Here is a 14,134-nt window from a genome sequence, read left to right as displayed (position 1 = left end):
TTCCTGTTGGGCTGAGAAACAGAGCTCTCTGAGAGTCTCCTGTACAGAGGGATGGTTACCGTACAGTTCCCTAATTTTGACAGCAGTGGGTCTTTTTCATTTCTGTGGAAGTTCTCCACTAGTGGTCGACCAATATCTAGACAGCATATAGGTATATTATATTATTTATCTACACTGCCATTCAAAAGTTTTATTTTTAAGGAATCAATACTTTCATTCAGAAAGGATACTTTAAATGAATAAAAAGTGACTGTAAAGATAATATGCATATTTTACAAATAATATCTACAAATAAATGCTGTTTTTTTTGTCATTTTCTTTGCTAATAAACATTATGCCACAAATGCTGTAAATAGAGCTGAACTTCAAACATTATACTGTTCAATCGGACCCAGTGTTTATATTCCAAAGAAGATAACCATTTCACTTTCACCAAAGCTCAAGAGTCTCCCTTTTCACATGATCTAACTCAATTAGAAACTTAAAAATAAAGGAGTATGTGAATGTAGTGAATGTAAATATGAGCCAAGGATACACATGTCATTTTTAAAACAAGAGAATAGCTAAAATCAGCAGTCAAAAGGAAGAAAGCAAATCCCCCATTGTATGTCAAGATACTCTCAGCTACTTTCTGATGGATTACAATGCATTTCATTGGAAAAAAATAAATACAGTTAGTTCTTTAAATAAAAACAGCTATTGATTTCTCTGTGCAGCGCATGTATTACACAGCCAGATTCTCAGGTGAGATCGGCCGTTTTCACTCAATGCCTAGTGTATTTGCAAAGCACAGACCTCTGTCCTCAAATTCTCAAAGCAAAAAGGCATGACTGTCCTATTCCAGGAAAGGTATTGGTTACTTTAAATTTGCACGAGATGAGACGTTTTGAGCTCACAGCTCGCTAGAGTGGCAAACCCAATACTGGTTTGATTCAACCTGATGACAAAAAGACCTTCAAGCATCATTTTTTCATATGGATATCATCTATCATTCATCAGCTGAAATCCAGCACATGCATTAATGCATCTTTTCTTTCCAGAACATCCATTAAATACATGCGGCATAAACATTTTCTTTAAATAAGCGAGTTGAATACAGTGAATCTATCATCCTTTTCCTATTTACATGCAGATCTATGATATATTTAATTGCAAGATGGGAGTGGAATAAATATGCCTCATCATTTCATCGGTTTCATGCGGAGGCCTTCTGGCTATGCACTTTTTTGAAAATAGTGGAGACGTGATAACATGAACGTGTCTATATTTAGACAGCTCAAAGGGAAAGACATAATTCCTTTAATTAAATCGGCACCAATTCACAGGACGAAGGCTCGTTTCCTTTCTCCTCTTACCTGGAATGCTATTGGAGATATCCTTCATTGTCTCAAGGTGCGTTCACAGTAGCCCTTAATTTTGTAGGTATTCATGAGAGTACAATCTATCTGCTCAGCTCTTTTATTTGCCTGTGGGAAACATAGTTTCTGAAGGTTAATAAACAACCCTGCATATCCCAGGCCCCAAGATCATTTATCAGATTGCGATCTCTTACAGAGCCGGAGAGTGGCATGCAGTTTTATCATTTTAACAACGACGGCTAAAAGTGCCCGAAGAAGTCCGCCTAATAGGTTATTTTGTTATATGATTTCGTTATCAGATATTTCTTTTCCCCCTACCCCCCTTTACTTGGTCTAGGTCGCAGTAGAGTAACAGCCATGAATCCCTAATGAATCCTCTCCGTAATGTCCCGCGAGCAGGCAGGAAGATAATAGGCTCATCCCTGGGCAGCCGCTCTGTGGCGTTAACCTCACCCGGCCCGGCCATCTTCATGATGTTCACATCACACTCCGCTTTTGTGCTTTTATCCATTGAGCAGTCTCTTTCAAGCCAAAATATCATAAAAGGAGGCATCATCGGAAATGGGAAAATTGGAGTAGGACTTGGTATCGATACAGTTTTCCATTTCAATTTACAAGCTCTTTATTCAGCTCGATTCACTTTGTTCAACTGGGAACATTTCAGCTATAATGTCAAGTTTTGTGTATTCAAATGAAATAAGTTTTTCAGCTAATGCTGTGAATTACAAAGTGAACCTTCTAATGTTGTGATAAAAAAATATTAATTAAAAAAAATGTACAACAAAAAGTTGCAGATGTATTAATCAACACAAACACTTCTCAGTGGATACCAAGGCTACGTTCACACCGTCATTTTTTGGGATTGACAACCGCATTTACTTACAGTAGTGTCTGTATGAACATGCAACGGGAGTCAAGCCCGGATTCTCTTACCAGGACCACAGCGACAGTGACCAGTAATATTAATGATTGCAATGTCCATAAAACTGAAAAGTCTTATAACTTTTGGCACAACAAGAGTCCAATCGAGTCAAAGAGTTGATCTGTCAAATCTTTATTAACCGACAGCAGCGTTTATATCTGGGTGGAGAGCGCAACATTTGAGTCGAGCGTAGAGCACGAAACTGACAAGCAGCTCCAATGGAGAACAGTGACTGCTTCTAAACCCTTCAGATGACACACAGTTCATATCTCTGTCGCTGTATGATACAGTAAACCACACATGAAAACCCACAACACAAGGTAGACACACGTTTGTGCAGCACAGAGCGGCTCTCTCGCACTGTATGATGTGACAACTAGTTGTCCGGTCCGGTTCGGTTCACACAGAGGTTCTGACAACCATATTCTGTTGCTGCGTGAACGTTGCCCAATTGATACCAAGTTCAAATTTCTTGTGTGAACACTAATAATTTGTAAAAGTATTATATAAACTCCTATGAAAGAGAATAATAGGTTTGTCTTTTTGGATGATTCATTAAAGAGTTTTGACATTTACATTTATGCATTTGGCAGATGCTTTTATCCAAACCATTTCAAGGTACACATTTACATTCTTATCAGTTCTTGCTTTCCCTGGGAATCGAATCCATGACCTTGGCGTTGCAAGCACCAACGCTCTACTGTTTGAGTTACAGGGAAGCTGTAGTTTGAGTCATTTGTTTGTGAATGGCTGCTTTTATGTTTTTGATTCAATAAAAAAAATCAGTTCATATGAGTCATTTGTTTGTGAATCCAACTACACTGCTTGCTCTGTATGTTTTTAAATAACTAAAATCAACCGAGTGATTCGTTTATAAATCACTCCTTACAATCCCATTTCAATCTGAGCATTGATATGGTTGATCAAATGATTCTGACCCTAAAACTTTACATATTTTTCAATCTGTCAGGTTGTTCGGTGTGACAGGGAACTGTGCGGCTTGCAGTAAACTCATCCCAGCATTTGAGATGGTCATGAGAGCCAAGGAGAACGTCTATCACCTGGACTGCTTTGCCTGTCAGCTGTGCAACCAGAGGTTAGTTCATTTATATGCAGTTTTCTTAAACATTTCACAGTACTTAAATGTATGTATCTCTTTGGAGATGTGTTAAGCCCCTTAAAACTCAAAGGTTGTCTTGAATCCAAAGCATCTTACAGTACATTTACTACAAGGACGGTCCCGCTTAACCCCACTATCGTGTCTTGCTCAAGGGCACAATGGCGATAGGGAATCCCAGCAACACTATGGTTCATGAATCAAGACTACTGGGGTTTGAAAAATGACCTTCGGATTAAAGCCCACCACCCTACCACCGAAAGATGGTTTGGGTAGATGTTTTCTTATCCAAATTACATCAATATGTTTACAACAGGTACCGTCTCCCTGGAGCAAGAAGTACATTGCTCAAGGGCAAAACAGTGATATATAGACAAAAACTCTCCAGCCCATGAAACACCCTTCAGGGGTCTGAACTGGCAACCTTCAGATTGCTAGCACAGTTGTATTGACATATTGAACCCCCTTTCAGATGCAATTTCTAGTGATATTGAACAACAACCTCTGAACCACAAGCCCATTTGTGTAACTACCACCCTACCACAAAAACTGGCATAGACACTTTTGTATCCAACAGTGGCTCATAGTACATCTCTTCATGCCTTGCTCAAGGGTAGTGATGATCAGGAACAAAATAACCCTCAAAAATCACCTCTTCTGGGGTTTAAACTGATGACTTTAGATAGTTTGGATGGTTTAACCACTGAACTACAACCACAGCTGATCATTTTAGGCTCAAAAAGAAAGAGGTTACGTGTTACGTGGTTACACGTTTGTTTATTTTTTTTTACATTCTGTTGCCCCTAATCTTGAATATTTCCTTATATCCTTCATGAGGTCCATCATATGCCACACATCATGTTTTTACAGTCATTTTCCTATGGATGTTAAAACAAGAATAATTTTAAATGATCTTTCTGTGTCAAAATAAATTGCTTGTTGCTGTGGTTCAACATCAAAAACAGACAGCAATATAACACTTAAATATTCCGTGGGCTGCAGTTTTCTTCATTACTTTGGGCAAATTGTGTTGTTTGTCTTCATTCACTCTAAGAAGAAGAGGCCATTTGTCTTAGAATGTGGTCAAATAAAGAAAAAACCTCATGCATGGGCTGTTCATTAGATACCTGCTTCATACAAACACACAGGTGCCAGAGAGAAGTACACACAAGTGGGGGCCAATTGCAGGATCCGGTTACGCTCAATTAACACCGGGTTATTGTCTTGCCACTTCAGTTGACTGCACGAACCACGCTCACCTAATCTAAGAAGTCAGCTAATCTTCATCAGCCGAGCCACAGACAGGTCCACCCGCTTGCCTGGCATTACAGCCCATTTAGAGCCAGGCAAATCTTTCTTTTTACATTAGGCCAGCCGATCAACTGTTTAATAAAATCTGTGTCAGTCTGCTTTGCACGCTCTGACGAGGCCTCTATGCATCTTTCGTTCGCCCATCACAATTTCCCTGGTGTTCACCACAAGATTTATAGCATGGAGCTGGTGCTAATTGCCCATATTTCAGACCGGAACTTGAATTTCCTGTCAGTTTATTCACACTATTGGATGTTTTGCTGGAGAGAAGGATGTAGCCTACATAGATGTCCTTCACAACAAACTCACATTCAAGTACATTAAAAAGTATTTGGATACTTACTCCATGCTTAAAAAATGTATTGCATTACACACAAAATATTAAATCAAATCCAGTTTATTCCGTGGTAAGTTTGGGGTCAGTGTGATTTAAAAAAAAAAAAAAAAAAGTAGTAATCATTTTATTCTGCAAGGTGCGCTTTAAAGTGACAATACATACATTTATAATGTTACAGAAGTTTTCTGTATCAAAAAAATGATGTACTTTTTCCATCAAAGAATCCTGTGTCATGTTTTCCTCAAAAATAATAAACAGCACAACTGTTTTCAACAGATAAATTACATTATATATTTAAATGCAAAAGGTCATTTTAAATCATAATAAAAAGTCAATATTACTGTATTTGTGATCAAATAAGAGATTTGAGCGGAACTGATTTTTAAACCAAGTTATTTACCCATTTGTTTTCTTATACATTGAAATTCAAATGTGCAGCAATATGTGTTTTGCCCACTGTACATATACAAACCACTTAAACTACTTTTTATCCTGACCAAACACAAGAATTTAATTTACACAGATCAGAAAGAAGTACCTCCATCGGATCTCCTGCAGTCTGAGAGCACCGCATCAACAGTCTGATATGCAAATACCCCCCATTTGACCGAGAGAAAATTCATTTGTCAACAAGCTGACGAGACATTATCTCCACAGACACCCGCCACCCGACACGTCTCAGACACTTTGTTGTTCTGTCAGTGCCTTTCGAGAAAGCCTCGCAAATTTTGATGGACTCCTCCAAAAGAGAAAAGGACGGCAGGGCTTTTCATGACGCGTCCGTCATTGTGACAGCTCGGCACATTACCCGAGTACAGGCTCAGTCCAGTGATGCTCTTTGATAAACATCAACACAAACAGCGAGACATTGATGGAAGGAGATCTTTTAGAGAATCACACGGCACATTATTGTTTTGACTAGCCAATTGGGCCTGATTTCAATTTTCCCATTGGTTTTGTTCTATGCACTTAGTGCTTGAATGAAAATGATGAATAAATCAGAGGTAAAAGTACTCATTTTCATAGTTCAAGGAAATCAAAAAGAGTTTTATGGCCCTGATATTTTTGTCCAATTAAATCCTCTCTAGAATGAGAATGCCTCGCCGCTTTCTTTAAATAGGGGTGTTTTGTTTCGTCGATTGCCTTGCATTTAGCTTTTCCATTTTCATCTTTTTCATCTATCCCCTTTCTGTCTACTTTCATATACATCCCACCCTGCTCTCTCCCTTCTCATTTTCCCTCCTCAAACAATATTAAAGAGGCCATGGCCTTTAAAAGAGCCATCTAATCCATCTTACAAAATGCTCTCTTCGCCATCAGTGACGTGGGACAGGCATTCTGATGCTGAGAGCAGGCTAACGGGTCAGTAGAGGTCACGCCGTATAATTATGCTCCTCCATGAGGGTAAGAAATGTCCCGACATTAGCGTTTGATGCTTAAATGATTACAATCAAGCTTTTAATACAGCTGGGCCACCCCTCCTTTTCCCCACTCACATCAGCAAGGCCATCATCTCCTATAGAGTCGTTTCATTAGTCAGGCCACACAAAAGCACCATTAAATACTGCCCGTGATTAGCTTGATTTCCACAAAGAGAGTGCTGAACTATGTCTGGCTCACATATAGCACCTCTGAAAACCAGAAACTTCCACATAATATTGTAATGAATCTTTTAAGTGAACGAGTTATTCTTCTTGACTCCCATGCACATCTCGTATTTTCTGTTCAAATCTCTCTCTTTTTAAGCATGTGACTGTTTGGCTTTTCTTGCCTCCAAACACCAATTAAAACACAAGAAAATTTGATTCTGATTGTGATTCATCAGTTGAATCATTACGCCCCCCTTCACTGAACTGAGTCAGTGTTTTGAGTCTGAAAGAGACTAGTTCATGAATGAACGAAATGATTCATTTATTTAGCCTATTGCTGTAATCGTTTATAATTTAATTAAAGTAATGCCAATTTAAAAAAAGTAAATACAATATAACCTGATCTTGTCCGGTCGTTCAAAACACAAAGATATTTGCCACCTGCAGAAATGGCCACTGAATTAATTCAATGAAGCTCCCTATCAAACAGCGTTTATATTTAGCTTTAATTTATTTTTATTTCATTTTTAGTAGTTTTAGTACTTCAACCTTTCAGTTTAAAAAAATTGTTGACGTTTGTTTTTCCACCTGATAATATTTCTATTATATTTTGGAATGGAATTAACAAAATGGTTTTTAACAGTTTTAGTTAACAATAACAACACTTCCAATCACTGACTGAACTGTACGTTCCAGACTTTTATGGCATCACGGAGGTCTATAGAGTATGCCATCATCCCATGCAGCCGGACTTAATCTGGCACGATTATTCATGGGTAGGATATGAATCTGCTCACCTGGCTTGAGGATATATCCTCAGCTTGGTTAACAGGGATTGGGGCGACAGTCACAGCGGTGAGCGCGAACGCAGTGTGTTTGTGTGGTTTCGAGACTCTAGCCAGGCGTTAGCCACAGATCAGCCCTGAAGGGACAGCTAATCGATGAGCCTGTCGTCCGCTCAGACCTCATCAGCCAACCTCAGGAGTCCCAGTTCCCGGTGATAAGCCCGGGCGATGGCGATCCGAGGCCCCACGGGATTGGGAGAAGGCCGAGGCCTGGGCAGCAGGGCAGGGAGGTCACCGGCATGGGTCACCGTCCTTGACGGAAAGTCTGAAAAGCCTGAGCCAAATTGGGCTGCACGTGCTCTGGGACTGCGGTAACTAAACGACGCCACAGACAACAGTCTCATCCCCTCTGAGACATCTGCAAACCTCAGTTCTTGCCATCAGTCGTTAGAAGAAACCATGCGGTTGCATTGCAGACACTGCGGCAAATCCACTCTATTCTGTCGGATAATGTCTTGTTCACATCCAATGACGTAGACGTTCTTTTTCTCCATCTATAGACCTCCCTCCGTGATTCATTTCCTCTCTCTTTTCCCTCACTCTTTCAAGTCCTCTCTCCTCCACTCAGCTCCAGCATGTTATTTCACAGAAGAGGAATGTTACTACTCTAGTTAACACAGACCTCAGAGGCAAATAGCTGACGAAGCCATACATCATTAAGTCCACTGCCTTGGAAGCCATCTTTTCTTTAACAAGATGGGTCTCAATAGACATATTCATCATTACTGTCACACCTGAGGAAAAGAAGAGAGGCGGAGGGAGGGAATGATGTAGAAATGAAGGAAAGAGAATATAAGGGAAAGATGGGGAGAATGTAAAGATATTGTTGATAAAAAAACAAATTAGCTCTGTCAATCAATTGAAATGTTATTAATTTAATTGATTTAGTTAATCAAATTGCATTTAATTGCAAATATAAATATTTGTTGAGAAAAATAAGAGATTTCAACGACTTTCTTTTAATAATAATTTATTTTCTCAATGTTAACAGTAACAACTTATTAAATTATAATGAATAATCAGTTTTTGAAAATCATTTTTATGGCAGACAAAAACATTCAATTTTTCAGTCTAGTTTTTCAATTTGATGCTAAATTAAAGGGCCATTCACACTATTTTTTGTATATTTTTTTTATTTGCTTGATTAATAATTTGGTGAGGCCAGTTGGTCAGCTACAAAATTTACACAAAAATTAAGGTGATACTTAAATGGTTCTGATGGTAGGGGAAAAAAGTGCACTTTACAATAAGGTTAAATTTGTTAACATTAGTTATCATGAACTAACAACAAATAATGTTTTTTTCAGCATTTATTAATGTAGGTTAATGTCAAATTCATGTTCATTCACTTGATGTTAAAAATGTAGAATTCAACCAATTGTAATAAATGCAGTGAAAGTATTTTTCATTGTTAGTTCCTGATCCTTAATGATTCGTTTGCCTAACTAAAGCTAACAAATTGAACCTTGTCATAAAGGATTGGCACATTTTACCAAAAATGATTTAAAATAATATCTTAAAATGCATAATTTACACATGGGTCAGGGGGAGGTAACTGTGTTCATGCTTTCATCACGTTATTTTCTTTATAATTAAATCGCGCTTAATTAATGTGTTAAAATGACAGCCTTAGAAAACACATAAAAAGCCCCGCATTTACGGTCATACCTGAGCAAACACTATATCAAATGCATTTACTTTTTTCTCCTCCACTTGATGGGAAATACTAAAAAGCAATTAAAGCAATCTGAAGTTGAACTCATCTGGGAGGAGAGATTGAAAGGGGAGGGCGAGGGGGGCGCATCAAGCTAAGGGTAATGTAGGTGCTCGGAAACATGTGGCGATCGGTAATGACTGCACGAGTAGAAAAACGGAGGGCAGCGCAAGGGCATTTATTACCGCTACCTCTGATGGGCTGACTGCAATATCCCCGTCATAATTGGCACACAGATGTCACAAACGCTGTTGACATTTCACCAAGCAGAAACAATTTGGCGCTGCGAAACGGGGCGGCGACGAGGCTAAGAGGGAACAGAAAACACAAGCTGTAAATAAACACAGAGAGATCCTATTAGTCGAGAAAGCGAGAGAAAGAACGAGCGAGATGGAGGTGCTCAGAAGAGGAGGTGGAGAGGGCCAGGATGTCAGAGAAGACAGACACTAATGGATTCCTGGCAAGAATGTGTCATTTAAACAGGACGTTTTTATTGGAGTGAATGACACCATTACATTAAGCACACCTCTGCTTTGTGTTAATCACCGTGTCAACAAGCACGATTAATGGATATTACTTGTTGATACTTGGTCCAAACTAATGGCTGCACCTTCCTGCTTGACACTGCCATGCATAACGAATAAAAAAAGTTTTCCGGAGTGCATGCAAGGGAGGGAGGGAGCCGTTTACAAAGTATCCTGGCGCTCGCTCATTAAATTCAACAATGCCGGAAAGGGTAATGGCTCTCGGATCTGGTTCCGACCCCTCCTGAGGATGTTTAAAGGAATATTGCGGGTTCAACACAAGTTAAGAGCCTCACTTGTGGCATAATTCTGATTACCTCTAAAAAAAAAAAAAATCTGGGTTAACAACGGAAGTGAATAGGGGCAATCCGTAAATGTTAAAATACACAGTTTTAATGGTATAGCCAAACCATATAAACAAAATTATTTTAGTGTGAAAAATTTTTTGCTACTAACCTGTTTGCTAACTACTAACTTTGATTCCATGACCATGTAGAGCCTAAAATGACTAATTTAACTCAAATAATACACACGTTTTAACAGAATAATTACCTTTATAAAATGATCTTCACATTTCTGCTTTAAACCCCTTTCATTGTTAGTGCCTCACTGTAACCTTGACCTTTTTTTTTTTTTAAGAAAACGAGAGACGAGCCAAAATTATTTTAACAGTTATGCCACAAAGCTTCAAGCTTAAAGCCGCGAATGGAATTAGCAACAGATCCTTTCTTCCATATTTTGACGTTCATCTGAGTGAAATGGATTATTGAAAAAATGGGAACTTGGTTCAGTCCACTCGTTGTTCATTAGTTGGAGGCAGATATGAATCAAAGCTTGCAGATGTTTGTAAGAAATGGGCGGGGTTTATGCAAACAAAATGATTGGAGAAGTCTCTCTCGAGTCATGACACTTTGAAAAATCACGAGGTCAAAACTAATTTTAATTAATGAAGCATGCATAAATGAATAAGATCAATAACATTCATTTAGAAAATCGATTTGACATTTCATGCCGACTTGTAATGAACCTCTCTTACAATTCCTTTAAGACACAGCGTCTAATGTCCACCTAACGTTGCATTCCCAATACAAACTTTTAATCATTAAAATGGTACCAGAAGACACTCAAACGCATTGTATTCCTCCTCGTCCACAGGCAGGAGGGTTCTGTAGGCAACGCTGGCCAGACACGAGCATTCGTTGGCACTCCGACCTTGTCGAACTCTCGCTGTGAGCAAGATAAGCGGCCCTCAGGACGGCTAAACACACAGAGCTACTCGCTCTCGCTCTCGTTCCCTCTGCCGCCTTCTTTGTCTCTCTCTTCTGCCTGACCAACATAATCTTCTTTCCAAAAGGTCAAGTGAGACAGCGGCCCGTCAGGCAGTGCTAAAGCCTGCGCTCCGTCTTTGGGGTATATTTATGAAACAGCTGCAGGTAGAGAAGATGCTAGGTGCACTCTGGAGATACTCTTTCCAGACCAGCCGATGTGTCCGCAGGATAACGTACGCTAATATTTGAGGGGGCGGAATGCGGCTCTGTGGGGAAGCCTGCAACTTTTGCTAGTAATGAGTCCTTCTGCGTCCCTTTCGAGTTACGTAAACACCATGTTTCTGTTTCTCGCCTCCATGCAGGTTCTGCGTCGGAGACAAGTTCTTCCTGAAGAACAACATGATCCTGTGCCAGACAGACTACGAAGAAGGACTGATGAAGGAGGGTTATGCGCCGCAGGTCCGCTGACCACCCCCACTACCCCGCCGTTTGCAGTTGGGGAATGAGTTGCGAGAGGACCTGAAGGGGACATGCAATCAGACACAAAAGCACTAGTGTCCTCTCCAGCCCATGTCCCCATCACATTGTATATACGAAGAGCCCAAATAAGGGATGGTGTACTGTACAGATTAGCCATAGAGACGTTTTTTTGTAAGTGGGAGAACATTTGAAGACGGACCAAGACTGTGGTTCTGTTATAATGACGCTGCCTGACGGCTCAATGTCTCAATGGCCCGACTTTTGTGAACACAAACATACAATCCACTGCAAGACATCTGTCCAAAACACAATGATGCCATTTTAATTGCTTTACAGGGTGAAGACCACATAGTTTAAAAATATATTTAAAAAATCAGTATTTATTGGCGAACAAGTTTGCGAGAAGAAAAGGGGCCATGTCAACATAATTACTCAGGTTGAATGAGTTTCCTCACTGTCCTTTCGATTACAATTTATTTTTCGTTTACATTGCGTCTTAACCAGCGACAAGCTATTTGGAATAAACACAATCAGCCAATCAGAAGAAATTTGATGTTTGTGTACATGTCCGGGAACCAATGAGGTTTCACAGTGCTACCGAGCACAATGGCACAGATATAAACTAAATGTCCTGGCTGTTTAGGACAGCTTGGCGAAAGATTCACAAAGTCGCACCTGGTTAAAACATGGTGTTCGCTTTTACTACCAATCTTTGGGCTTCGACATCTTCAGCATCAAGTGACGTGATTTCATTAGTGACATTTTGAAGAAAGAAAAAAAAAAAATCACCCTCTTTTATACCTCAAAATGCGAACTCTAGGAACATTTGGGTTTGGCACATATGTAATGTGGTTTGGTGGGTTGGGAAACGATGGGTTTGTTACTGTCTTCACTGTATTTATTTATTAGGCTTTTCATCATTGCGCATAATTCAAGGCTCTGTCCATTGACATGTTTATACTTGAACTGAAAGACAGCTTAGTCGCCAAGCATCTCCTCCAGACATGACGAACGTCACATCGTATTTTTTTGTGCGGCCCATCAGCTGACATAATCCTCTTTAAACATAATCAGGTCGCATAAACTAGGAGCACGTGAATACCTGGTCGGAGGATGTTTGTTTGTTTACTATCAATTCAAGGCGACACTCAAGCGCAAATCACTACTGAAGCCTACAATGTTGATAATCTTTTTATGGGCTATGATTACCTTTGGAAACCGAGGGCATAGTCAAGAGAAAATATGAGGACAAACTTAATTTGTATATGGTGGTTGTACATATTTAAAACAAATCCTTTTTGCTTGCTATTGTATACGGATTTTCTTTTTATGTGTTATTCAGCATGAGATGTTTATTTTTAGGACGTGTACATACTGTACTGTAATCATTTTAAGCACAAATGTAATACAGTTTTATTGTGTTAGCACTGTGTGGTGGCCTTCTTTGTGTCTTTTGTTTTTTCACAAAAAGCATTTGGCACTTTCCACAAATGGTACAAAATAGAACGTGAAGCGCTTAAGTAAAGATTTTTTTATTTTTGCCAACATTTTTAATTAAAACATTTAATTACACTTAAATATATACAGTACATATTTTATTAAAAGTAATTAAAGACAAATATTTGTTAGATTTTTATTTATTTATATAACTTGGATAATAGGATTGAATGGTTAAACTGAAATTGTCCAAATTATATTATTGTCATTAACTGATTCATTGTTGGATACAGCCAGTAAGATGGAACTGGTAAAAAAAAAAAAACATTTTAAGGAGAGTATGCAGATATGCATCTAATATTAATGGTTTACCAAATATATCTAGTTGTCTCACAACAAAAATGCATGGGATTTGTGCCATTAAAAATGGCATGGTACACCAAAACCTATGGAAAAAGATTTTTAGAGGATGCCATCTCTCTCTTTCAATGGGCCAGTTTGCATACACTGTCATTTCTAAGACGGAGTGTTTACTGAAGCAATTTGGGTTAAGTGCCTCTCTCAAGGGCACAACTGTAGATGCCGAGCAGCCAGTGGTGAACCTTCAGGTCTCTACTCCATTAGCCTATCCACCAGACCATGCTGCACTTCCGGTTTTGTGATTGATCATAAGTGCAATTTGTCATTTTGTCATCCATTTAGTTGTCATTGCCCCTCAAAAATTTCCTCCCCTTTAGTCTGCGGGAAGGAAAAGCGGGCGAGTGAGAAAGAAATGAATCCACCAGTCCAGCTAAAAACAGCTGTGTGTTTAACAGCGAGTTGCTCAACGTTATCTTGAATGATTTCAAGTGAGGTTTAAAGGTAATGACTAATGTCAGAATAAACCTTTACCTTGGTGATTAAGGCCCTAAAACAAGCGGCAGGCTCTTGAGGGGGTTTATTTAAAGGTGCACTATGTAACTTTTGTTTGTTCAAAATTAACAAGTTTAAATAATGAGTCAAATACACCATCAATCCTTCTTCCAAAACATGTTTTTGTCTCAATACTACGGTTAGCCCATTATAAGTGTTCATATTTTAGACAGAGCGGGATGCTTTTGGCGCGAAAATGCGTACGTAACTCGCCTGTGTGTGTCTCGGCATATCCGTAAACAGAGAAAAGTTCCTCCGGCTACTTTGAAGCATGTGGGAGTGGCATAGGTTAGTTGTCACAAAGAGTTAGAATGGTTGAC

The 14,134-nt window shown here is 39.2% G+C and overlaps 1 protein-coding gene across 4 annotated transcripts in view; it reads left to right on the top strand.

Annotated features, from left to right (window-relative positions):
• Positions 1 to 12,892, top strand: part of lmo3 (LIM domain only 3) — a 43,996-nt gene extending 31,104 nt beyond the window's left edge. For all 4 annotated transcript variants that reach the window (XM_056257494.1, XM_056257493.1, XM_056257491.1 and 1 more), the window contains 2 exons: positions 3,251 to 3,376; positions 11,348 to 12,892. In XM_056257494.1, the coding sequence (XP_056113469.1) occupies positions 3,251 to 3,376; positions 11,348 to 11,453 (232 nt within the window). In that variant the 3' untranslated portion in view covers positions 11,454 to 12,892. The remainder of the gene's footprint in view (positions 1 to 3,250; positions 3,377 to 11,347) is intronic.
• The last annotated feature ends 1,242 nt before the right edge of the window (positions 12,893 to 14,134 follow it).

Source organism: Rhinichthys klamathensis, unplaced genomic scaffold (assembly GCF_029890125.1).
Source record: "Rhinichthys klamathensis goyatoka isolate OS25496 unplaced genomic scaffold, OSU_Roscu_1.1 h1tg000139l_1, whole genome shotgun sequence".
NCBI classification, from domain to species: Eukaryota; Metazoa; Chordata; class Actinopteri; order Cypriniformes; family Leuciscidae; genus Rhinichthys; species Rhinichthys klamathensis.
Note: the sequence above shows the minus strand (reverse complement) of the source record. Positions and strands in the feature narration are given on the sequence as shown.